The sequence below is a fragment of the Lygodium microphyllum genome, chromosome 15 (genome assembly GCF_053477565.2).
Source record: "Lygodium microphyllum isolate KBCC chromosome 15, Lygodium_microphyllum_v1.1.10, whole genome shotgun sequence".
In the NCBI taxonomy this organism is placed as follows: domain Eukaryota; kingdom Viridiplantae; phylum Streptophyta; class Polypodiopsida; order Schizaeales; family Lygodiaceae; genus Lygodium; species Lygodium microphyllum.
The window spans coordinates 68396867-68423715 of record NC_141149.1 but is presented as its reverse complement, the minus strand read 5'-3'; the positions used below and the strand labels follow the sequence as shown (position 1 = coordinate 68423715).

General features: G+C 42.3%; 1 protein-coding gene across 3 annotated transcripts in view; it reads left to right on the top strand.

Annotated features, from left to right (window-relative positions):
- Positions 1 to 26849, top strand: part of LOC148024648 (Nucleotide-sugar transporter family protein) — a 65520-nt gene that overhangs the window by 23063 nt on the left and 15608 nt on the right. For all 3 annotated transcript variants that reach the window (XM_087694283.1, XM_087694284.1, XM_087694285.1), the window contains exons 2-3: positions 6128 to 6211; positions 6309 to 6523. In XM_087694283.1, the coding sequence (XP_087550409.1) occupies positions 6128 to 6211; positions 6309 to 6523 (299 nt within the window). The remainder of the gene's footprint in view (positions 1 to 6127; positions 6212 to 6308; positions 6524 to 26849) is intronic.

Here is a 26849-nt window from a genome sequence, read left to right as displayed (position 1 = left end):
ACTTGCCACTTTGTGCCCCAACTTCATGCCAACATTGCTATATATGGAGTTATGCATATTACGAGCTATACCCAGATACATTGGGTCTTGCACACTACACATTGATTGCTGCATACCATAAGGAGTTGTGCCATACATCTCCGTATGTGGTCCTTGACCCACCATAGCATGGAAACTAGTGCCACCATCAAAGTACCCTAGCTATCTCCTTATTGTATACATGCTCTGATGTCCAAAACCCATTGGATTGGCACTACCAAGTTGGCCTTGTATATGCATCAATTGCCCCATTGACATCATTTGCTTATGTTCACTACCCACATTTGGAACATCATGCCGATGTTGTTGCAGCTTGTCCTATTGAGACTGAGTGGGTTGAGGGTGAGAGTATCAGATATTGAAGAGAGAGCAAAGAGCAGTAGAGCAGTAGAGAGAAGTGTTAGCAGAGTATTTGTCAGCTCATGTGTGAGTCTGAGCTTGATCTGGGCTGGGCATTTTTATTAGGTATTTTAGGTATTTTTTTGGTGTGGCATTTTATACCATTGGAGCATTTTTTTGCACCAGCCGGCCAGCATTAATGCTGTCCGACCAGCATTATTGCTCCCCACTTTTTCAGCCTATTTATACTCAGTGGCTCCTCCTCAGTCAGTCACTTCATCTTCACCATCTGCAGACTCTGTGGAGAGAGGAGCCAGTGCCAGTGCCCACGCAGCCAGTGACTCACTGTTGTATGCGACTGTCTCGTGTTTAGATATATGGATTCCATTTCCCGTGCATACATCTGAGTTCTCACCTGTATCGTGTTCTTTTCTTCTCTTTTTGTCTTGTGTTTCAGCAGTTTATTTCAGCACATGTTTATGCTTCCACCGCTGCTCCACTTCTGACATGGTATCAGTTTTCAGGATTTGTGTTTTTGCTGTGTTTTCTTGCTGATTTCAGGACTGTTTTGTACCCCTGCTGATCAGACGACTGCTGTCGCAGCCAGGCGACCTGTTTTGGGGTTGTTTTCAGCCTGCGTTTTTTGCAGTTTTGCCATCGCCTGCTGCCTCCGCACCCTCTGCTGCCCACACACCTTTGCTGCCTGCGTTTTTCATCTGCAGCTACTGGCGACAGTTTTCTACCTGTTTTCTCCCGTTTACAGCCTGCGTTTTGCTGATTCAGCGTCTCTCGTGGCTGGGTGACTATTAATTCAGGCCGTTTTTGCTGTTTTTGGCAGTTTTTGACTGATTTTTAAACTTTCTGCAGCAGATTTTGTCTTCTATTGATCAGATTTTGGGTTATATTGCATGTGAAATCTCATTTTCTGCAGTCTGTGCTTGTGTTTTGGCTGTGTTTCCTCTCTAAATTCCATCTCTTCTCTACTTCTCTTCTTATCCTCTCCATATGGCTCCTCCGTGCACTTCCACTGATGATAAGTTACATATGATCTCGATGCTTCTTGAGCATGAGGCATCCTTGAGATTACAGGGGCGGCTTCTGGCACATTATGGAGGTGAGGCTTATGTAGCTTTAGAGAGGGGTGACGGGAAGAAGAAGTCGAAGGCCCAGTGTTACCACTGTGGCAAGAAGGGACATTTGCGGAAGGACTGCAAGAAGTTAGCGGCTTCCAGGAAGAAGGAGCAGAAGACGAAGCGGGATGTTGACTCTACCGATGAGTCCTCTCCTTCATCAGACTCCGACTCTGATCCTCCGACCAAGGTGAAGTCCAAGGTGCGGAAGGGATCCTCTTCTTCGGATCGCGGGAAGGGCTTGGTGGCCCCTTCCTCGGCTGCTTTCTAGTGGTGGTGATGAGGTCATCCCTCACGACTCTCTTGTGCCAGAGAGGGAGTGTGAGCGGGTGTTCAGATGGGGCAGCCGCGCCTCATCTATATTTTTATACAGGTGCACAGGTTCCAGAGAGGACGTCCCTGACGCATCGACTTCAGTCTGACGGAATCAAATCCTGGAGCTGGGATTGACATCCAGGTTCATGTTGAGCTGGTTATCTGACAGAGAGCGGGAGGCTTTCGTCTGGAGCTCACATGAGGGGACACTTTGGCGGTCTGGCCAAAGGCGGGGAATCCATGGTCACCTATGTTCAGGGGCATTTTTGACAGGATGGTCTTGTATGCTACTGCGAGACATTGGTGATGGACACAGAGACATGCTATGATCTTCTCTATTTTCAGGTGTTTGGTACGATCGACATCGACATCAGGTTCTCTCCGAGGCACCTTGGTGGTGGCTTGATCACCCACTGCTTGGGTATCCATGGTTCTACTTGCTGGTTCTATGTTGTATAGTTTCTGATCCCTTTTCATTGTACTATTGTATTGTATCGGATCACTCATGATCTGAGAGAGGGTGTTAGCAGAGTATTTGTCAGCTCATGTGTGAGTCTGAGCTTGATCTGGGCTGGGCATTTTTATTAGGTATTTTAGGTATTTTTCTGGTGTGGCATTTTATACCATTGGAGCATTTTTATGTACCAGTCGGCCAGCATTAATGCTGTCCGACCAGCATTATTGCTCCCCACTTTTTCAGCCTATTTATACTCAGTGGCTCCTCCTCAGTCAGTCACTTCATCTTCACCATCTGCAGACTCTGTGGAGAGAGGAGCCAGTGCCAGTGCCCACGCAGCCAGTGACTCACTGTTGTATGCGACTGTCTCGTGTTCAGATATATGGATTCCATTTCCCGTGCATACATCTGAGTTCTCACCTGTATCGCGTTCTTTTCTTTTCTCTTTTTGTCTTGTGTTTCAGCAGTTTATTTTAGCACATGTTTATGCTTCCACCGCTGCTCCACTTCTGACAAGAAGCAGTGTAAGCATGACTGAATGAGTGTATGGTACAATAACGAAGGTACCACTTTTTAGGTTTAGATAGTATATATAAAGTACAAGAGTGTAAGGGTGTGCTTACACCCAAACATAGAAGAAAGGCACAGTAAGCCTTTATTCCCAACAACCTCCCACCTAAAGGCAATGTGCTTGAGGAAAGAGAAAAGAATCAGCTAAGTTTATGTATGTACAAAGCTGAAATACACATATACTAGCCAACTTCCATTATTTGGCGGCAATTAGCAAACCGCTCTGCTAGAAGACCCTTTGTGAGAAGGTTTGCAGGGTTATCATCTGTATGTACCTTGACAAGCTCAATGCTCTTGCTGTCAAGTACATCCCTGATAAAGTGATGCTTCACCTGTATGTGCTTTGTCTTTGCGTGAAAGACTGGATTCCATGCTATCATGATAGCACTCTGACTGTCATAGTGGAGGATAGGAGCCTATGTAATACCAAGCTCCCTCACAAGACGTGAGAGCCATAAAGCCTCTTTGCATGCCTCAGTGGCAGCCACATACTTTGCCTCTGTAGTAGACAATGCAATACACTTTTGCAGCTTGGATATCCAAGAGACTGCTCCACCTGTGAATGTGAACACATATCTTGAAGTATACTTCCTGTTGTCAAGACGGCCAGTATAGTTTGCATTTGTGAATCCAACAATAGATGACTTCTACTTACCAAAGCAAATACACAAATCCTTTGTGTCCTTAAGGTATCTCATGATACCCTTCACTGCTTTCCAATGCTTTTTGCCAGGATATGCCATGTATCTTCTACCCACTTGCACCGCAAATGCAATGTCAGGATGTGTAGTAACCATACCATACATCAAGCTACCAACAATTGAAGGATAAGGTATCTTGGCCATTTTAGCCTTTCCATCATTAGATGTAGGGCTATCATTTGCACTAAGTTTCACATATGGAGGTAATGGTACGCTAATGGCTTCCCCCCCTCCATATTTTAATGCTGCAAAACCTTAATAACATACTCTTGCTGTAACAGATAAAGAAGGCCCTTTGATCTGTCCTTGAGTATACGCATGCCAAGAATGTGATTGGCCTCGCTAAGATCCTTCATATCAAAGCTATTGTGTAAACTTTACTTCGAGGAGTCCAAGGTATGAACATCCTTGCCTGCAATTAGTGTCATCCACATACAAGACCAAGAGAATTAGATCTGCAGCCTTCTTGGTGTATATAGTGATCAACTTGAGGATGATGAAATCTCTGAGATTGCATAAATGTATCAAATTTGTGACACCATTCTCGTGGTGCTTGCTTCAACCCATACAAACTCTTCTTGAGTTTACATACCATGTGCTCTTTCCCCTTTGTAACAAAACCTTCAAGCTATTGCATATAGATCTCCTCATGCAGATCACCATGTAAGAAAGCGGTTTTTACATACAGTCGTATGAGTTTCAATGTCTTTAGATGCAACCAAGCCCAAGACGGTCCGCAAAGTAGTCATTTTGACTACAAGAGAAAAGATTTCATCAAAATGAATTCCAGGTTTTTGCTTGTACCCTTAAGCAACCAGGCGTGCCTTGTACTTTGGCAAAGAACTAGAACAAGGCACGCCTCTAGATCTGCAATGCCATAGAGGTTTGGAAGAGATTGGCATCTCTCTATCGAATCCAAACATTAGGGCGATGGTCTATCTCTCGAGTTGAAGCGACCATGGCTCTCTATCACTAATTCCCCTACTATGAGGGATTGCATCGACAAGATGGAGGAGATTCAAAATGAGCTTGTATCGTAAGACCATTCCTTCTAAGGACCTAGCTGTGACACTCCTTTTGCATCTTCTGTAGACTATCACCAACATATGATGTATTCGACACCAATGTCCTCACGTCTTGTACGAGGGACACTATCACTTGGAAGAAGCTAGTCCCATTGATGCTGAGTAGGATACGCATCATATGGAGAGAGATTCTAATTGAGAAAGTGCACATAGTCATGCCTTTGCAACATCATCTAAAGGAAAAGGACAAGCCAAGCAAAAGAAAGGGAAGAAGAAGAAATAGGAGTCATCTTCAAACTTTGATACAGATTTCAAGGGGAAGTGCAAAGGATATTCCAAGTGTCCTCACTTTGAGAAGATCTCGCAGCTCAAAGGAGAGCACTAGAAGAAATACCCTCACCTTCATCTGGGAGCAAAGCATGGAGCTGCATTACCAGAGCCTCCCTCTACCTCTACTTCGAGAATCGACATTAGTTGTTACCACCAAGTCTGTTTCTTCACATCTGTCACAAGGAGGAGCCTTCTTTGGTTGTCTCATCTTCTAAGTGGCCTTGGCTCATATGACAATGGTGTATGGAGTCATATGACTCCTCAAGGAGAGTGGCTCCAAGATCTCCATTCATCAGAGGATATAGTCACAGTTTGGTGATATTTCTTTGGTACCTATTTACGGTGTTGGTACCTTGCCTCTATTGGCTGACTGTCCAGTGAACTCTATTTTAGAAGTCCCACATGTTCCAAACTTGGGCCTTCCTTTTCTCTTAGTTCATGGCATTACTAGAATCAGTATCCGGGTCGTCTTCACCAAATAGGTTGTCTTTATTGAGGACTCTCCATCAAGAGCCATTCTTGTGACATGTTGGCAGGAGAGGGGGCTATATAATGTTAGCCTATATTTTGTCAGTCTGTCATCTCCTAGTTGTAAGCTCCATCAAAGTCTAACAAGGACAATGCAAGCTTGCTGTTGCGGGCCTTCTATAAAGTGTACAAGACATCTACAACTTCTTCTAAAGAGTGATGAGGAGTGAAAGGAATGAATATTGTCACTGTGCAAGGAACAACTAGCTCCATATTGTGGAGACTACAGTGTGACTGCACCAGAGTTTGGGCGTGATGCGACATCCATCATTTAGGTCGACAATTTTGTCCATTTCAGGTCGCTATGTTGCATCTGGTATCACAGCCTGGGATCCTTGTTCATTTTAATTTTTTCCTGCATTCTTGTATTCATTTTTTCTTAGCCGTTCACTCAGCTCTTTACTCTATTTGCATAAGAAGCACCCAAGAAAATGGCATGGAGGACATGTCCTTTTTTAATACCTTTGACCAAGTGTTATGGCTCCCAAGCCAGAGATGATCATAGTGCTTAAATAATACTCTAAATCAAAGAAGTTGGTGGGGGATGACTGGATTTGGCACATAACAGAAGTGCTAACATATCTGTGCTCATGCCAACAAGACTGTCATTGTAGAATTTTTGAATTTACCATAATAATTCATATAGCAATTGAACTTTCTTGACTTGCTGTATATTACTGTCACTCTTTTCAGGGTATTTTGACAACTCTCTCACAGACAGGAGGAGGCTATAAGTATGATTATGCCACTATCCCCTTTTTGGCTGAATTTCTGAAGGTAGTCTTACATAAGTGCTGGCATTCTCTTTGTTTGGACACTGTTGTTTTCTGCTCTTGATACTGTGTTAGTTTTGTGATTTTTTTGTTCTTCACAGCTTGCAGTTAGTTCTTTTCTGCTTTGGAAAGAGAGGGCCAATGTTCCTGGCCTTCAAACCACAATAGATTGGAAAACCCTTCGACTATACCCCATCCCCTCTCTCATCTATCTAATTCACAACAATGTCCAGTTTGCAACACTGACTTATGTTGACACTTCAACCTATCAGATAATGGGAAATTTGAAGATTGTGACAACTGGTATACTTTTCAGGTGCTCTTTTACAAAAACATTGTTTTTTTAGCCATATACAATGAATAAGAAATTTAAAGGAAAAACATGCAAACACACAAAATATGACAACAAATCGGAAATGTGAAACTTTAGAATCCAGTGTCTGAGAGTGTTTCAACTGAAATAATTATTATCACAAAGGCTACTTATAAGCTGATGATACAGATGGCAAAAAGAGTTGTGTATCCATGGAGCTTGATAATTTAATAAACAAGTCATTTCTGTATTTGGAACGATCTCCATGGAGTTATAAAAGTCAAGGAAGGCCGGATGGACCAGAATACTTGACGAGTTCAACTATGAATTAAGATAAAAAAGAGAAATGCAATATAGTAGCTGATTCCTTAGCACAATGCTATGATTACTGAATTAAATTTACTCAATTCATCAGTGATCTATTTGAATCGATCAAGGTAAAATATTAAGTTGATGCTGCATATTCCATGGTTAATGAATTGTGTTTTTTTCAATTGATCAGTAAACCATTTGGATTAATTAAGTGATCTTGATATCCCAAAACAAGGGAGACCATTGAACACATGGATCCAAATGTATGGGCTTGCATTGGCGAACGAGCTTGAATGAACGTTCAAGCTTTGAGTCTTCATGTCATATGATCGAAATATGATTCATTACACGTATCACGACTCATGAGTGAAGAGTCAAGACTCTATAGTTAAAACTTAAGACAACTTAACATAATTAAGACTTAGTTTTCAAAACTTAAGATAACAAAATGAATTATAATTTATGACTCATGAATCATTTATGATCTGAAGAGCAATGAAGGTTAACATCAAGAATAGTGAAACAAGATACATAATAAGTAAAATCAAGATGTAATGATATATGTAACTGTGTTATGTGAATAATTTGTTCAAATTCCAAAGTCCAGTGAGCATTGAGCACTAGGTACTAGTCTCTAGACTCTAGTAACTACCGAGTAATAAGTAACAACATCAATGAGCAACTAGCACGTGCAGTCTGTAATGCTAAACTGACTCATAAGTATCTACTATCATGAGTCATAACTCATCCGGACTCTGAGGATCCATGCATCATCTCCTTGTTAGACTTTGAGAACCCTGATTAAGAAGATGATGAAGCAACCTCAAGCGCCTTAGACTTTGGCTTTAACTTTGTCTATGATGCATGACCACGTGTGGCTCTTGCTCTAGTGGCTCTAGCCCTCCTTTGTGCACGAGTCTTAAGCATTGGTGCCAATAGCTCCTCATAGAGCATAGAGTAGATATCCTGCTCCTCATATGATATTTTCAGGATGTCACGCATCTTCTCTATATCAATCTTGTTAATACTTACCTGTAAAGGTGAATGAGATAAAGATATGAGAGAAGATTCAACATGTTCAATATTCATATATATCACAATTTTATAGTCCAACTTTCAAGCGGTGTCAAGTGTTAAGGTTACAAAGTTAATTATAGACAATACTCTTCATTATTAATTTACATGTGAAGGCTTAGGGGACAGAGCGGTTCTCTCAAGAAGCTGGAGATTACAATGGCAAAATACTAAACGCTCTAGCTGGGCAGTTGTGAGCTTGTTCCTCTTTTTGGTGTGAAAGAGGGTCCATGTGCTCGAGTTCCTCTCTGTAATGTGCCCGCTTCTCAAATTGCAGGACACGTCTTAGCAGTCCATCGAGAGATATATCTAGAAGACGCCGCTCGGCACTTCCAAGGAATGACACAGGGTTTGCCAACTAGGGTCTCTCGAGTCTGCCCCGCAACAGAACTTATCCGGCCATTCCCACTAGGATCGTCGAGTTCCTTGTAATCGGGTCTTCCTAACAGTCTTTTAGCGTCGGCCTATAACTACTCCACTTTGCGTAGACACAACTGGGCCAAGGCAGGCTCATACCGTGCTTGGTTCAAAGAGAATGGAAAACGAGAGAGAGGCATCGCTCGATCTCTTTGCCCGTAGGGCATAGTCCCATTCCGGTCCCCTAAAACGGTATGAATCAGGGTTTCAACTTACAAGTTCTAAGGTCCTTGTCTAACTAACGTTTGCATCAAATAAATTCCATTGAGGAAAGCTCTCGGCTAACCGAGAACACCTAGCCGTAGGATGGACCCGACGGTCACATCCACCACACTTCCCTTGGGGGTTGTTTTAGTTATCTAATTACCTACCACATTATGTTTGACACATAAAAGCAGCTTCCTTAATTAACCCGTTAATCATAGGTTCCTTTACGTAATTTAGGGCACTGACACAAAGACAAGATAAAACAAGATCAGACACTTCCTTAACTTATCTTCAGATTAATATTTGTCTCCCGTCCATACATGAGAATTAAGTGTTCCTTTCTACCTCTGCAGAAAAATCCTTCGGTCTCCCGGCAATAAAACTCGAAGGTTTATCCTACCAAGATTTCGCCTTGCAACTAGTATCAAGGCCTCGAGATCCCATCTCGAGTTACGTAGAACACTTGTGTAGGGCCCGGAGGCATTGGGATTTACGGCCAGAGCCCCCACTAGCACCCAAGCGTCCTCCTACGCTAAGTAATTTCCACGGAGAGACCTCTCGCGGCGGGTTCAGTCCACATTCTTGGCGCGGATTCATAACCCCCTTGGTTAGGGTTTGGCGGTTTGCGGGGGGTAGCTAGCGCCATCCTTCTTTAATTATCCCTTTAGGAAATCAGCCACAGCTGAAGCAACCAGCTTAATAACATTTACTAGGGAAAACATCCCTTTTGTTTCCATGGCAATCAGTCATCTCAGACCCGGCCATGAAATCACATTAACAAACAGTTGAATGCACAACCTCTTGCTTCAAGGCATCGCAATCCCATTGCATGCACAACCAGAATTTAACTTGGATGTATCAAAACACTTTTGCAACCTTTTCAAACAACCAAGCATAACTTGGGTCAACAATCCATCTTTAACAAAATCAACCTTTGTTAAAACCATTTCAATAGTTCCAAGCAACATGCTTAGCATGAATCATCTATCCTAAAGTTCGCTCTCCCCCTTGGGTTAGGGCTTCGCAAGGTCGATTTAACAAGTTCCTTCTAGATCCTTTAAATGAACTAAGTGATTTCATCTTGACCTTTATTAATCCTGGCTACCTATTTAGGGTAGAAGATCAATCCAATTTCTAGAGTAGCTATCTAATATCACAGGTCACCAAATGCTAACCCACCAAGAGTACATTAACGAGATTCCAACTTGATTAGCCATAGGTTATGCAATCTTCATCTATCGGCTAGAGTTCGGACAAGGATCTCTAAACGGAATTTCTTTTAGAACTACTGTTCTAACAATGTTTATCGTCAATCCCATTGAGTGTGCAAGTTAACATATATCGACACATGCATAATCTAACTGTTACCTTAATGTACTCTATCATCCTTGTGCATGAAAAACTGGTTTGCAATCTTAGGATGCTATTGTATTTTTTTGATAAGGGAGTATTTTTATCTCTTTCGATGCGAGGCTCCAATCCTTTTAATGAATATAATGTAAGATTCTAGCTCTTTCTAAATGCAAGCTAAGGTAATCCATTCAATGTATAATACAAAAATATATTCTATTATTAATCAGTAGAATGTTCTTCATGCAAGTGTTTGTGTCAGGCATTTCAGCATCTTATAATGCGTTTTCCTTAATCAAATTTACCTATCATTTCATTGACCATAAACATGAAATATCTTATGATTATTACAACTGTTGTAACTAGATTCATGCCTAGGTTCTTTACCTATCAAACCATGCAATATGAATTTTATTATAATCCCGTATCCTCATGAGATAAGCAAGACATCAAAGCAGTACCTGATTGTGGGGAGAAACTTTAGTGTTTGCCCTTGGCAGTGTGTTTGCATGGGTGGTGGCATCTTGACACGAATCTCCGTCCATGGTTGTGGGATTCCCATTCAGTTGGGAAGATCTCTGCTTCGGGGCCATCCTCAATTATGAGACTCTCTGAGTCGTGGGTAGAAAGTCCGTAAGAACCTTGGCCAAGAGACAATGTACGAATAGGAAGCGCCTATTGGGAGCCGTGTATCCTATACACGAACTTCGGTAGAGAGCTTTAATGGGATGCGTCTTCTTGTGCAGGGATTGCAGAACTCTAGCACTCCAATGCCACCTGAGCATATCCTGATGATGAAGATATACTCCCAAAGGCACAAAAAGGGAGCCTGTGCATGAATCAGGCTTAGGGGGAGGGGAAGGTTAGAAAAGTTCTAGAACCCTCTCTCTCTCTCTCTACTCTTACTCTTCTACCTCTCCTTCCTCTTCTCTCTTCTCTCTTCTCTCTCTCCTTTTTTTCTTCTCCCTCTCCTCTTCTTCTCTCCCTCTCCTCTTTCTCTTCTCTCTTCTCTCCTTTTCCTTCTCTCTTCTCTTTTTCCTTCTCTTTTTCTCTCCCTCTCCTCTTATTTTTTGCTCACGGGGGCCTACAGCGACTGGCGATCAAGGGGGGGGGGGGGGTTTTCGTTGCAGTCGAGGAAAAAGGAGGGGGGATGCTGACGGCACGGAGAGGCAGGGGGTGGCGCCTGCTCACGACGAAGGGAAGGGGAGCTTGCCCTCTCTGCAGACCACCAGGGGAGCGCAGCTGCTGCTGCCGCAAGCGGAGGGGGGGAACGCTGTGTTAGACGCGGGGGGGGGGGGCTGTCGAGCTGGAGGGGGGCGCTGTAATTGTCAGCAGGGGGGGCGCACTATCTGTAAACAAGGGAGAGGGAGGAGCCTCCTCCTTTATAGAAGGGGGAAGGAGGTGGGTGGCATGGCCGCTACCCCTCCCACCTGGCGGGGCTGCATGCCCCCCATTACTCACACATCACTCCCTCTCTCTCTCTCTCTCCCCGACGTGCTGTCGGCGGGGAGAGAGAGGGGGAGTTAAAAAAATTTGAACTATTATATATATATATATATATATATATATATATATAAAATTAAGGGGGGTTCTCATGGAGGGAGGCACGGGGGTCACGGGGGGAGGACATTACACTCTTAACAGACTTTGAATTACAGTCTTGTGAGAGGACAAAAATGACAATGTGTTCTATTCAAATTTAAGAGATTGAGGTTAGGTAATTAGTAATTGCTAATAGACAAGCTGCAAAATCAACATTTAAGTGGGCAATAGATTATAAAACCTATAATCTGTTACCTAGGTTGCATAATGCATTAGATTATCAAGATTCAAATCATAAAAGTCACTAATCACATACTAAAGTACGAGCACAATTGCCGTATTTTTCCTACCAAGAGACAGATTGAAGCTCTATTTCTCGAAGCCTAGCTACCAAAATGAAAAGAATGATTGCAGAATGCCAGTAAATCATCCTCTACTCTCCTCATTATATCTATATTATACCTTATGAGGTGCCTCATGTACTCCATGAAGCCCTCTTTCAACTCCTCGCTACTATACTACTCCTCACTGTGCCAAAGAGGATGCGAGATATGTGCGATTGTATGGATTGATTTATGGAACCAATCCCATTGTGCATTTCATAGTGTACGAATCTCATCAATCCTTGAGAGTGAAGGATGACGGATCATAGATAAAATAAGTTAGAAACTTAAAAGTTAAAACAACTATTAATGTGTCGTTAACACTAAATAATTACATTTATCATATAGAAGGCCCAAAGTACTTCACTCTATATCAATGATGCGTAATACAGTATAAATAGGAGTGAGACTTTTCACCAATGCCTTTGTCTCAACCCACCAACTCTCATTTAAAATATTGTGCCTAAAAGCAAGAGCCTTTGGAGACTCTCTCTAATTCCATGTGAACCACTCTTGACATGCAATGGTCCGTATCAAATTTGGATGGATCTGTATCAATTTCTCCAATACAATAAATAAATAAGCAAATCTAGTGGGAGAGGGCTTTAATAGTTCAAGTATGCTATTGGCTCGAAATATACTTGTAATGGATGGTCTCTTCTTCATAGCTTACTATGGTTGTTACTATCTTGAAAATGTCATTCACGCAAGATATTTGCCTAATATCTTCAATCAATAAGTTGAGGCAATGGGATATACATGGAGTTTCTTCTATGCGAGAAAACTCCTCCTCAAGCATACGTCCCATAGACACACAATTGCTTTCATTATCTATTACCACCTGTACCACATTTTGGACTTCTATGTCCATGATGACCTATTGCATGTGCTTCCAAAACAAAAGCTCTGATGATGATATGAGGCAAAGGCATTGATGGCCTTGATGAAGATGGTGCCTTTGCATAAAGACACCAAAACATTGTAAACATTCCTTTGGGTTATATCTGACCATCCATCGCATAATATTGTGTATCCATATTTTGCCCATGTCTCCTTAAAGGGCTCCAATTGAGCCTCTATGGATGCTTTTTTCTTTTGAAGCTCCTATGTGCGTAATGCATCCATGGATGGGCCTTCCCACTCACACATCCTATGCAGCTCACTGCCTTGATTATCTTATTTCATTGATGTGTAGTGGCCACATTGAAAGGGCTAGCACATCAAGTAAATAAGCATGTGAGCTCCCTAGTTGCATCCACAATTGCTTGTCTTTGAAGTCCTGCATGGACACTTGCACTATGCAAGGAGTCCCTTTGCCCACCACCACTAGAAGATGGCAATGAGGTCCTTTTTGCACTTGGACCTGATACGGATATGGATGCACTTCTTTTTGATGTGTCATTGGCACCTCCAATTTGGCTAGTGCCACTAGGCCCATTAGCCTCTCCTTACCCCACTTGTCCTTCATTAGCCTGATGTGGTGTTGGATGAGAGGATCCATCCTCTTCTAGCTCAATACCCATACACTTTTGGTGCCAAAGATGGAGACTTACCGTTACCTCCGCAGTTACATTTGTGCAAGGCTTGATGTCTTTCGGAATGCACGCCAAGTAGTGTTTCACGTGCGTTATGCTCCCTAGTTTATCCAATCCACAATAGTTGCACCGCCACTTCTTTGATCCACCTGAGCCCTTGTATCCCTTGATTGGAGTGATGTGCCTCCAAAATGGATATGGCACTATGATTAGGTAATGGGAAATTGGAATTTGGAAAGAGGATAAGTACTAAGAACTTGGAAGAAGATTTGAGGAGGAGGAGGAGGAGGAGGAGGAGGGAACTTGGGCGAAGAATAAAGAAGAAGGATGGAAGAAGAAGAAGAAGGAAAGAAGAAACTTGGTCGGGGAAGAACTGAGAAAGAGGGAAGAAGAAGATGAAGAAGAAGAAAATAAGTAAGGAGGAGGAGGAGGGAGGGAGGGAGCTTGGAGAGCGAGCTCTAGGAGGTAGAGAGCTGGAGCGCAGGAGTTTGGAGTTGAAAATGTGAAACGAGGCATGTTACCCGTTTTCACTCTGCGTAACCTGCTGCCCGTTTCCTCGTAGGATCCCGAATGGCGTTTCCCGATTGTCGTTTTAGGCCGAAACAGCTGCCCCATTTCAGCAACCTTGAAATGCTGTTTCGGACTGCTATGGTTTGAGAGATGATCGATAATAGCACTCCCTTTCAGGCATTGTGATAGGTTGAGGCTGTGGACTCTCAAAAGGTGAAAATGTTGGGGAGGATGTTATGCTCCCAAATAAAACTGATAAAGAAATACTCGAGCATAGAAGATAAACACAATGTACAAGAAAACACAATGATAGAACAACAGAACTCAAAGCTGAAGAGTAATTCAGAGTAAGAGAAGAATGAATGCAATAAACACACTAAGCAAGAGTGAATACAAAACCTTGAACCTTCTCTCTCAGAATGTGCCTAGGTAGAGATGAATTGGAGAGTGTGTTGTACCTTGAACGGATCCTGAAACACAGCAGGTAACCTTCGGCAAAGTGACCAGCTGCTGTAGATGGCTATAAACAGCAGTGCAGGCTGCTTTGTCCCAAAAACACAGGGCTGAAACTGATGTAGACTGATCTAGTGAAGTACAGAGCAGCAACAACATAGAAGATAGCCCCGGAGGCAGTGTATGATCAGGGCGGCAGCTGTGGGCAGCAAACACAGCCTGCTGGAGACTAGGCAACAACTAATAGGATGATGTCAGCAGTGTACAGGCAAGCCTGCGCAGTAAATTCATGCTGTACAGTAGTTACCACCTGCGGAGAACAGCTTGGAGTAGGCATAGATAGTCCAAGCTGATAAACATAGCAGCAAACAAAGGCTGAATAGGGCGCCTAGCTGATAAACAGAACTACAAGCTGAAATATCCTCCATGAGGGGTGTGGACAGCAGTGGAACAAGGTGGAAATAGTAGAAGAACTTGCAAAACTGATGGGAACAAGTGGTTGGTTTTGAAGGGAGAAGCCAAGTGGAAGCATGAGCAAGCAAAAGCAAGAGAGGTGCAAGCTACGGAGGATGGAGCAAGAGAGCAAGTGAACAAGAGAGAGATTTAAGATATGGAAACTCCTAGAGTCACAATATGTGACTAGCCTTCCCTTTTTCATTAGTGACACTAAAAGAATAAAGAATGAGGTGATAATGACAGTCGCTCGCCACCTGCAGTGTACAAGTGTGCGGGTCCCACTACCTGCAGTGTATATGTGTTTGGGTATTGTAAGTGTGGCGAATATACGGGTGGCATAGACACATGCACCTTTATCCCCAACAATCTTCCACTTAAAAGTGACTATGCCTCTAGTGAGGAGAGAATAAGAAAAAGGTGAAAAATTACAAATGTACATAAAGTACAACAAGAGGAAAGATGTCATCTCATCCCATGCCCATCATCTTCTTAAGGAAGGCAAAGTGTTCCACTGAGAGACTTTTAGTGAGCAAATCTATAAGATGTTGATTAATCGAGATCTTGACAAGCTCAATGGACTTGTCCTCAACGAGCTCTCTGATAAAGTGGTAACGCACCTCAATGTGTTTTATCTTTGCATGGAAGACTAGTGAATAGCACTCATACGATCCGAATGCAATGTAGGAACCACATTAGTAATATCAAGGTTTGGATGGCCTAACCAGAGAACCTCCTTGCAAGTCTTAGTGGTTGCAACATACTTTGCCTTTGTAGTAGATAGAGCCGTGCATTTTTGCATTGTGGATATCCAAGAAATAGCACATTCAACAAAGGTGAAGACATAGCCTCTGTAGTAGATAGAGTGGTGCATTTTTACACCCTAGACATCCAAGAAATAGCACCTTCAGCAAAGGCGAAGACAGCTAAAGGTGGGCTTTCTACTGTCTGCATGTCATGTATAATGAGAGTCAGTGTATCCCATGACTTCAATATCCTAACCACCATAACATATGTACATACGTGCAGTGCTCTTAAGGTACCTCATGATACCCTTCACGGCATCCTAATGTTGCCTGCGAGGTGTAGCCATATAGCATGCCACAACTCCTACTACAAATGCTATGTCAGGACGAGTGGGTATCATGGCATACATCAAATTGTCCATTATGGATGCATAAGGGGTCTTTGTCATCTTGGCCTTTTGCTCATTAGCAATCGGCTTGATTAACCTTCATATGAGAATGTAAAGGACAACTAATAGGCTCAACATTCTATATATGAAACTGCTCAAGGCTTTTTTGAATGTGCTCCTGTGACAAGTAAAGGGGCCCTAGAGAGTGAACACGCCTGATGCACATTCCAAGAATATATGAGGTGTGTTCCATGTCCTTCATCTCAAAGCTCTTCTTGAGTTGACCTTTGAAGGCCTCCATCTCATCATGAGCGCTAATAGCAATTAACGTATTATCCACGTAGAGTATCAAAATCATAAGATTGCTATTACGGGCCTTCTTCGAGTATAAATACGGATCCATATTACGACGGGTATATCCCTGTGAACGCATAAAAGTATCAAACTTGTGGTACCATTCCCTAGGTGCTTGCTTAAGGCCATAAAGGCTCTTTCTAAACTTGCACACTAGGTGCTCCTTGTCTTTTTCCTCAAAGCCCTTGGGTTGCTATATATAAGTCTCATCATGAAAGTTTCCATGTAAGAAAGCCGTTAGAACATCCATTTGATAAAGATCGAGATCTAAATGTGTAACCGCTACCTAGTACTAAGCGTAGGGGAGTCATCTTGATTATAGAAGAGAAGACTTCATCAAAGTCAACACTATACTCTTGCTTAAAACACTTAGCAATCACTTTGGTCTTATACGTTGGCTTGGGGTGTCTAGGGTACTTTTCAACTTATACATCCATTTGCATGGCAAAGTACACTTTCCACTAGGCAAAGGAACCAAATTCCACGTATGATTTTTTTGCAACGAGTTATACTCTAACTACATAGCCCTCTCCCAAGAGCAACTCACCTTTGTGCATGGTCTCATTTCGAGCATTTGTCACCATGATATAGTCCATGGAGGGTGCAAACCACTTAGAAAGATGTCTATCTTTAGTAGAACATCTCACAGTAGGCTGTGGAGCTTGTACATCTTGTCTAATATCATGGTCATGGGCCATTGGAGCATTAACTGCAGGCTGTTTAGTTGTCTGTGTACGAGAGTAAGAGGCTCCTCTTGAAATATTACCATGCATACCTCAACAACCTACTTAGGTTGCTTATGCATTTTCTCTTCATGGAAAACAACATCATGGTTGCGGATGACCTTTCGAGCATGTGAATCGTATAGGTGATAGCCCATCTCACGTGCATTCCCATAACCAAAAAAGATGCATTTCACTGACTTAGGATCTAGCTTATTGCGCTTGTCCTTGGGAACATGGCAGGAGCATATGATGGAGGTTTTTTAGACCATACTTCCTTTGCAACCTGATAGTCAATAGCAATGCATGGGGATCTATTAATTAGATGTATTTATTGAACTCGATAGTAAGATTAAAGGCACAAATATTTCTCACAGAAAGAAGATGATATCCTAAACGTGCCATATAGAAGACTTATGATGTATGAATACCACCATGTCCATTTGGAATCAGTGGCACATCACCTTTGCCTTTGATGGGCACTGAAGAGCTGCCACCAATGAGAATTTTCCCATGCATCAGCTACATGGGCAATGCTATTTGTAGGAGTTGTATGGTGGGAAGCGCCAATGTTCACAATCCACTCACGAGGTTGTCGGACCATCATCGTTGCATCAAAAGTTGTTGGTATAGAATCCTCAATCACATCCAAATGGAGAAAGGTGGATGATGAAGGAGCAACCACTACACCTAAGTCCTTCGTAGATTTCTTCTTCTTGGTGTCCTTGTCCTTGTTGCGGCAATACTTCTCCCAATAACCCGTCTTGCAATAAATGTGACAAGTAGACTCCTTGGCTGTGTCTTGTTTGGCCTTCTCGTCGTTCTTCTTCTTGTTGTTCTTTCCTTTCTATTGAGAAGATTGATTTGTCAATGCCCCTGTCTTGGGAGCATTTTGGCCTTTGAGTGGTTTCTCTTGATCCAAGACCATCGGAACCAACTCCTCCTACTTAAGGGTGTCCATCTGTCCTGAAGCAATCAAGGTGGAGTAGAATGCACTAAATCAAGGCAGTAATCGCTAGCTTGCCTATGTAAGTTATGCCAATGCATCGTCTTCTATTTGTGAGCCCTTGTTAGAATCTGACGGAGACATAGGAGCTATGGTAGTTTAGGTGCATTTTCTTCAGTTGCCAACTTCTTGTGTGCATTCCTAGGCTAGTTTTTGCTTTCCACAATCTACCTACACTTGCCGGACATTGTTGTTGTCATCTAGGATTTTTTCAAGGCCTCCCTATTTTTTTTCTAGTATTTTTTGGAGAGTGACCAACATTTATTGTTGGTTGACCAACAATTATGGTAGTCAGCCAGATTTTTGGTCTTTTGGCTATTTATACCCCCTCGGGCAGACACACACACTCTTTAGTCTTCAGTCTTCCATTTGTAGGTGCATACTCTGACACTTTGGGTATTTGGTGGTGCCATCGTCGTCAACCTGATTTGCTGCTCTCATTGACGCTTTGGGCTGCATGCAGGGACTGATTAGTCCATCCCCATTGTATCAACATTCTTCTTTAGTTAGTGCAATATTCTTTCTTCATCTTCTGCTTCCTCTCTTTCTCCCTCTCTTTGCTTATCTCCGTGTTTATGTTTCTCTTCTGTAGCGCACTCACATGGTATCATCCCCTAAGTGTGGGCACAGGCTGGAGATTTCTTGCAGAAGAGCAAGTTTTCATTGTGAGGCAGCCCAAATTTATTAAACATAGATTTTCAGCCTATGTTTGTTGCATTCATAGCCCGTATAGGTGGTCCATTGCCCGTTGGACTTGCTTGGCAGCCATGCGACTTCTCTAGATGGCTAGGTGACAACATCTAGGATTCAATGATAGCATCTAGGCATCAGGTGACCCGTGTTTCCTGCATTTTGCTGAAAACACAAATTCCATGCTGTAGGCGAGTGCTCCTTGGCTCAAGTGATAGTGTCTTAGTGTAGATGACTTCCTTTTGGTAGCATGCGACAGCTTTTCCCAGACAGGTGACACATCTATAGTTCGTGTAGCTGATTGCCTTTTATTTCGTGTGTTGTTTCCATCAAAATGTAGCTTTTTAGGTGATTGTAGAATCGAAGATGTCTTACTAGTTTACAAGCTTTGATGACTCAAAGGAGGAGCTTCTTTCTAGACACTCTTCTGAGCAAAGACATGATTATGGTGATTATAGTCGGCAAGAGGAGTCTCCGTCCGGACCCATCCCCCTTCCATTGATCTATCATAGAAGGCTTTGTTTGAAGTGAAGATGCCATCCTTGATACCCTTGGTGCAAGTCCTCGTCTTACCTTCATTACCCAAAGAAGTCAAACCTGATGGTTCGAACTATTCATTGTGGTAGTGTAGGTGGAGTGCATACTCAACACCTTCAATCTTTGGGCTCTTGTTTTTTATTCCCTTGTCCTAAGGAGGATCCAACAAATGGGACTTCTATGGACGGAGCAACCTTGTGGGATTGGCTCAACTCTCGAGCTCGATCCTTTTCTCTTTATGAGTTTTTAGAATTCTGTCATTGTGCATGTTGGCAGGTTGAAGATTGTGGTAGAAGTTTGGAAAAAGCTTGCATCTTTGTATTGGCACAAGATGTTTGCCCACAAGATTTTCCTTGAGAAGAAGCTGCAGATGCTCAGTCTTGATGAATCCTCCTCTACGAAGGAGCACATCATAAAGATGGAGGACATGAGGAGTGAGCTTGCCTGTCTTGTTCAGATGATATCCTCTAAAGACATGGCTATGGTCCTTTTGACTTAGCTGTCATCTCCTCGGTTTGATGTCTTCTATAGCAACCTTATTACATCGAGGACCTGGGAGACACTCTTATGGGAGGAGCTTTCACCGCTTGTCTTGGAGCACAATGAGCGACTTAGAGATATTGAGGCCAATGGTTTTGGCTTCAACAAGGCATTTGCTGCAAGTATAGGTGGAGGGAAGAAGAACAAGGTGCAAGCCAAGGACAAGTAGGAGGACAAGAAGGATGAGAGGAAGAAGAAGAATCCCAAGTGCCCACATTGTGGAAATGGCACTTATCCCAAGGAGAAGTGTCAGCAAAAGTACCACCATTTGAAGCCAAAGAAGAAGGATTCGAAGGATATGAAGGCTATCCTTGCGATGATAGAGTCTTTCTATATGTATGTATTTGCCAAGGAGGATATAGCTCTTGCCTCTTCCAGTTAGGAGAAGCCTTGGCTCGTTGACAATAGGACCTCTTCTCACATGATTTACAGGCAAGATTGGCTTCAAGACTTGAGTGCCAGAGGGGGTAGAGTCACCATTGGTGATAACTCTACCGTTCTTGTTGGATGAGTGGAGACTATCCCTTTATTGCTAGATAGGGAGTCTTCTTCAGCCAAAGTTCTCTATGTTTCGTATTTAGGTTTTAGTCTCTTGGTTGTTCATGGTTTCACACGGCTTGGTACCCACGTGGTCTTTACACAGATGCGGTGACAGTAGAGGATGAGTCTACAGGTGTCGTTCGTTGGACAGGATCCCAGGAGGGTAGGCTTTACATGCTCATAGCCTTAGCTGCGAGGTCTTCCCATGAGCTTGGGTTGCTTTGGCATACTCGTTATGGTAATCTCAACTTTGATGCTATCCGATGGGCTGCTCGGAAGAAGATGGTGGAGGGAATTTTTGATTTTCCTCCTATTTACACTTTGTGCCCTAGCTGTTTGAGATGCAAGCAACATAAGGAGCCACATCCACATGTTGCTACTAGGAGTGCTTCTACCCACCCCACTTCAGTTGGTTCTCACTGGCCTTTGCGGACTTATGGGCACGGTGTCCCTTGGGAAGGCCAAGTATTTTGATGCTGATTATAGAAGACTTCAATAATTATGTGTGGCCTTATTTTTTGGAGTATAAGTGCAAGGTATACTCCTGTTTCTGCGAGTGAAAAGTGTTTGTGGAGATATAGACTACTTTCAAAGTTTGTGGCGTATAAGCAGATCATGGTGGAGAGTTTACTTCTAATCTCTTTTCTTAGTTTTGCAAGGATCATGGCATTCGGGTGGAGTATATCCATTCGAACACACCTTCAGAGAATGGTGTGGTGGAATGTGCAAATCAGACCATGCTAGAGATGGCCCGATCGATGTTGAAGCATCGAGGTCTTCCTTGTACCTTTTGGGGTGAAGTGGTGGCTTCTTGAATGGTGTCCTTGAGGAGGAGATTTATGTTTCATAGCCTCCAGGTTTTCTTGTGCAGGGGAAGAAGGACCATGCCTATAGGTTGCAGAAGGCCCTCTATGGCTTGAAGCAAGCTCGTAGAGCTTGGCATTAGAGGATTGATCGATTCTTTCTACAGAGTGGCTTCCATCAATCAGGGCATGATCCCAACTTATACTTCAAGGTTGAGGGTGACAGGTGTGTTTTGCTCATCTTGTATGCGGATGATCTTATCATTACAGGGAGCTATACTGAGGAGGTCGATCGTACTCGGGAGATTTTGGGACAGGAGTTTGGCATGATGGATCTTGGGATCCTCCACTTCTTCCTTGGATTGGAGATCCTCTTTCTACAAAGTGACTTCCATGAATTGACTCTTGACCCCAACTTATACTTCAAGGTTGAGGGTGATAGGTGCGTTTTGTCCATCTTGTAGGTGGATGATCTTATCATCACAGGGAGCTATACTCGGGAGATTGATCATACTTGGGAGATTTTGCGACAAGAGTTTGGATGGATTTCGGGCTCCTCTGCTTCTTCCTTGGATTGGAGATTCTCTGTGTTCGTATTTCTCTTCCGTTGTGCACTCTCACAGTAATTGCAAGATAAGAGTTATCATGATGTCCTCTGAGGTAATCACCTTTCCTATGTTATGTGTCTGTATGTGCAATTCTTGAAGCTTATTGACATGCTCCTGTATGAAAGCAGACTTGGATGGGCTCAATGCTTGTATATACACCTCTAGAGACACATGTTTTATCACGGTCATCCAATTGTACAACTCATTCAATTCCAGCCATATCTTGTGAGCAATGGTCAAATGCTTGATGTGGGCTATCACGGTCGGACTATAGGAGAGAAATATTAACGATGGGATGCGGGGATTTAGATTGTCCCATGTGCTTGTACCTTCGCCAACTCATTTTTTCTCATAGAAGAAAGCTTGGACAAATCATTGGTTGTAGGGTGGTCTATAGCCTCGGTAATGAGTTCCACCAAATCATAGGACTCCAAGATGGCAAACACCATTATGTGCCGGTTGTGGTCATTCTCCCTATTGAGCTTTTGATCTTGAGGAAGAGTTGGTAACATGGGGATCTTACGGTCCATAATAGCTTGAAACTCCATGTCTAGCTTAGAAGACATTGCCACTTGAATGACTTGCACAAAAACAAGGGAAGTCCCCTTTGACTCTAAGAATGCAGCTTGCTAGGGCTTCCTTCACTCGTTCCACACTTGTTTCAACTGTTATGAAAACTCAAAATATGTGACAAAAGGCTGAGAACACAGCCTTTTCTCCTTCATGAACGGCAAAAATCTGCAAAAAATCAGCAACTTTGCTCCTTTCCCATGCTTCTCTACTCGTCTCAGCCTTGTGTCGGCGCATAGCCCTCTTGCTCGCATTGAAATCTCCTCTTCAAGTCTGCCTATGATCAATCAGCCCTTCTACACTGCTATGATACCATGCCAGAGTGCAACAAATGTAGAAGCATATGACTGGGCTAAAAGAAAATGAACACAGAGAGAAGAGGGAGACAGAAAGAGATAGTAGAATGCAGAAATCAGCAGTGAACGAATGCTGAATGAATGAAGTAAATATGTACAGCAGGCTGTCAAGTGTATCTTTGTTGAAGTTGTTCTCCACCTGCAAATCACAAGTGAGAATGACTGGGGGCAGGCCAGCCATAAATAGGCTGAAATAAATAGTAAAATAATGTAGGTTGGTCAGCTGAAAATTGGTCAACTGCAGCAAAAACAGACTGGCACAATAAAATAATCATAAAAATTGCTGCGAAAAACTGCAGCATGCCACATAGCACTTTATCCTGGCCTATTGAGCCTGTCCAACTTGATCCGCCTGACCAAAACATGCTCAACTGCTGGTGACTGCTTGAACTGCTACAAAACTATCCGACTTGATCAGGAAATGCGTAAATCTGCCCTAGAATAACTGTAGACTGCTTGTACTTGTTTAGGAAATGACTAAATCTCTAATAGAAACTTATCAGTGTATGATGATGTTTTATGAAGGCAGTAGCATATGGAATCCAACAATCAATAACAAAGATATGACTGACGACGTAATCACTACGATTGAGGCAGCCATCAACCTGACTGCTGGGCGGCCTCTCTGGAGTTGAAATGCAGCTAGAAAGTGTTGCCTGTTGGTATATGACTCCAAAATCTGCAAAACACAGGTGCTTGCAGATTGCTCCAGCTGCTGCATTCGACCAATTTTCAGGCCACCCTGCCATTTCTGATCAGCTGTAGCCTGTCTCCCACCTATGAACACATGTTTTGCAGATTTCAGAGTCATACACATACATCTGACACCTTTCTAGCTGGAATTATACTTCAGATAGGTCGCCCAGCAGTCAGTTCAATTGCTTCTCTCAGCTGAAGTGATTATATCATCACCCATATCTACTTTTTGACTGCTGAACATCCATACACTGTTGCCTTCAATTGTCATAATCCGTTGATAGATCAAGATATGGAAGGATTCAATGGGTTTTCAGCCTAAAGGTGCAGGGTATTCTTCCTCAAATCAGTCCTCCAAGTTTGGAGCGTATTTCAGCCAGCCAAAGGACACTTTTAGGCAAGAAAATAGGGGGCATAACAGTCGTAACAGTTGTAACAGTAAAGTACCAATCTTTCCTACTATTTATACCTCAAAATAGGGTGGAAATTATGCACAAAAACAGGGGCAAAATTTCAGAAATATGGCTGAAGCAAAACAGAATTTTACAAGGGCTAAAAATACACAAAAAGGATCTCCAAATAGCACTTACAGCAAGGTCCTTTCTAATGATCAAATTCGGGACATGCGGGCCAAAGGTTTATACTTTAAGTGTGGAGAGAAGTGGACATAAGATCATAGGCTGAAATGTAAATCTAAAAATAGCAAGCTCAATTTTATCATCATTGATGAACTGGATGAAGATGAAGGACAAGAGAATCAAGAGGCAAATGTGTTTCAAGTAGATGCAAACCCTATGGTTGAAGACATGCATGATGAGGATGATGGAACCAATGATGAGTTTTATGACATTGTGGACAGCTTTCCTTTTGATCCGGGTGGTTCTTTTGTGTGCCATTTCTCATGATGCATGTACCGGTTGTAAGGGAGAAAATACTCTTCGACTTGAAGGGCTGATCAATGGCAAAGCGGTTCATCTCTTGATAGACACGGGCAGCACCCATAGCTTCGTAAATACCAAATCTTTACATGGGCTGAAATTGTTATCTTAACAAATACAAGTGCCATTGAAGATCCAAGTTACGAATGGAGCTTATGAGTCAAGCAATGAAGTGTGCCTACAAACTCCTATTACTCTTATCTCCTTCATGTACCATACAAGTGGACTTGATTACTTTGAAAATGGGTCCTATTGATATTGTTATTGGCTGTGATTGGTTAAAGTCCATTGGAAAATTTCATTGGACTTAGAGAGCATGCAAATGGAGTTTAAATGGAATGGACAGCATATAGAATTGAAGGGCATTGATAAAAAACATTTGGAACTCATATCCATGAAGAAATTAAGAAAAGAAATCAATGCATGATCATGTATCTTTACTCTTTTGCTTGCAAAAGTAGATGAAGAGTAGCCACCAAATCAGCCATTCTCTTCTTCAAAGAAAAAGGATCCAAGGTTGGAAGAGCTATTGGAGGAGTATAGAGATTTATTTCAGCCACCATCATCTTTGCCTCCAAAGCGAGACATTGAACATCCTATCGATTTGTTACCTAATACCAAGCCCATCAACAAACCTCCCTATCGCTTATCAAAGTTTGAAAGGGAAGAGGTGGAGCGACAAGTAAAAGAGTTGCTGCAAATGGGTCTAATTCGGCTAAGTCAATCTCTGTTTGTCTCTCTTGTGCTCTTGGTAAAGAAGAATGATGGATCTTTCCGCACGTGCATTGATTATAGAGAGTTGAACAAATCCACGGTGAAGAATAGATATTCGATTTCACGTATTGACGATCTCTTGGATGAACTTAAGGATGCAAAGGTCTTCACCAAGATTGATCTTTGTTTAGGCTATCACCAAATTCGAATGAAGAAAGGAGATGAGTATAAAACAGCCTTTAGGACCGAAAGAGGGCTATACTACTTCTTGATCATGTCATTTGGGCTCTCAAGTGCCCCCGCCACTTTTCAAGCTCTCATGAACAAAATATTGCAACCTCTCTTATACAAAATAGTCCTAGTATTTTTTGATGACATTCTCATTTATAGCAAGTCCAAGGAGGAGCATTTGATGCATGTACGAGAGGTCTTTGACATATTAAGAAGACACACTCTTTGTCAAAATGTCAAAGTGTTCTTTCATGAAAGAAGAAGTGGAATATCTAGGTCACATTGTAGGAGAAAAATGGATAAGAGTGGATCCTAACAAAGTGAAGTGTATCAAAGAATGGCCTACACCGACTTCCTCTACCTCTTTGCGGAGATTCCTTGGATTATCATCATTTTATAGAAGATTCATAAAAAATTATGCTTATGTGGCAGCTCCTCTAACCGATAGGCTGAAGAAAGAGTCTTTATTTTGGGACTCCATAGTCAACAAGAGTTTTAACGAGCTGAAATCTCTCTTAATTTCAGTACCTATTCTTGTTTGCCCGGATTTCTCTAAGGAATTCACTATATGTACAGATGCTAGTAAAAGGGGAGTTGGGGTTATTCTCTATTAAGACCATGGAGTTATAGCATATGAGAGTCACAAGCTTGATGATAAGGAGTGTCAACTACATGTCTATGAACAAGAGATGTTGCAATTTTACATGCTATTAAAAAGTGATATCATTATATATATGGCAGCCATTTCAAGGTTAAAAGTGACCACCGTGTGTTGAAATATTTCCTTTCCCAACAAAATTTGTCTCCTAAACAACATAGGTGGCTAGCTACTCTTCAAAGCTATGATTTTGAAATATCCTATATGGCTGAAAAAGATAACATTGTAGCGGATGCTTTATCAAGAATGTGGGCATGCTCCATCTCTACAATTTCAATTGTGTATAAGGATTGTATCAATGATATTCAAGAAGAGTATTTGCTTGATGAGCGAGCATCAAAGATGATGAAGGAATTTCAGCAAGGCAGCGGGGAAGAGCATTCCAATTTCAAATGGCATAACGGTCTTCTATGGTATCATGGTAGAGTCTACTTGACACTACAATCTTCTTTCAAAGACCGTATTTTGCATGAGATGCACTCTTCGCTTTTAGCGGGACACCATGGGCTGTTCAATACCTTTGATAATATCCATAAGAGCTTCTATTGGAAGGGTATTTGGAGGGATGCCAAGGATTTTGTTATGCAATGTCTTCCATGCCAACAAAACAAAGACTCTTCTCTTCTACTCGGCGGCTTACTTCAGCCACTTCCTATTCCTCATGGTAAGTGGACTGATATTACTATGGATTTTATTGTGGGATTACCTACAACAAAACATGGGTGAAATAGCATTTATGTGGTGGTAGACCGGTTGACTATATCAGCCCATTTCATCCCTACCAAAGCTCAATTTACAGCAAAGCAAGTGGCTGAACAATTTATAGAATCTATCTTCAAGCTTCATGGAATGCCAATGAAGATTGTGTCCGATTGAGATGCTAAGTTTATGGGCAGCTTTTGGAGGAGTTTATTATCTTCAATGAGGACTCTATTAACTCCTAGTATAGCATACCATCCGCAAACCGATGGGCAAATAAAAAGAGTTAACAAATG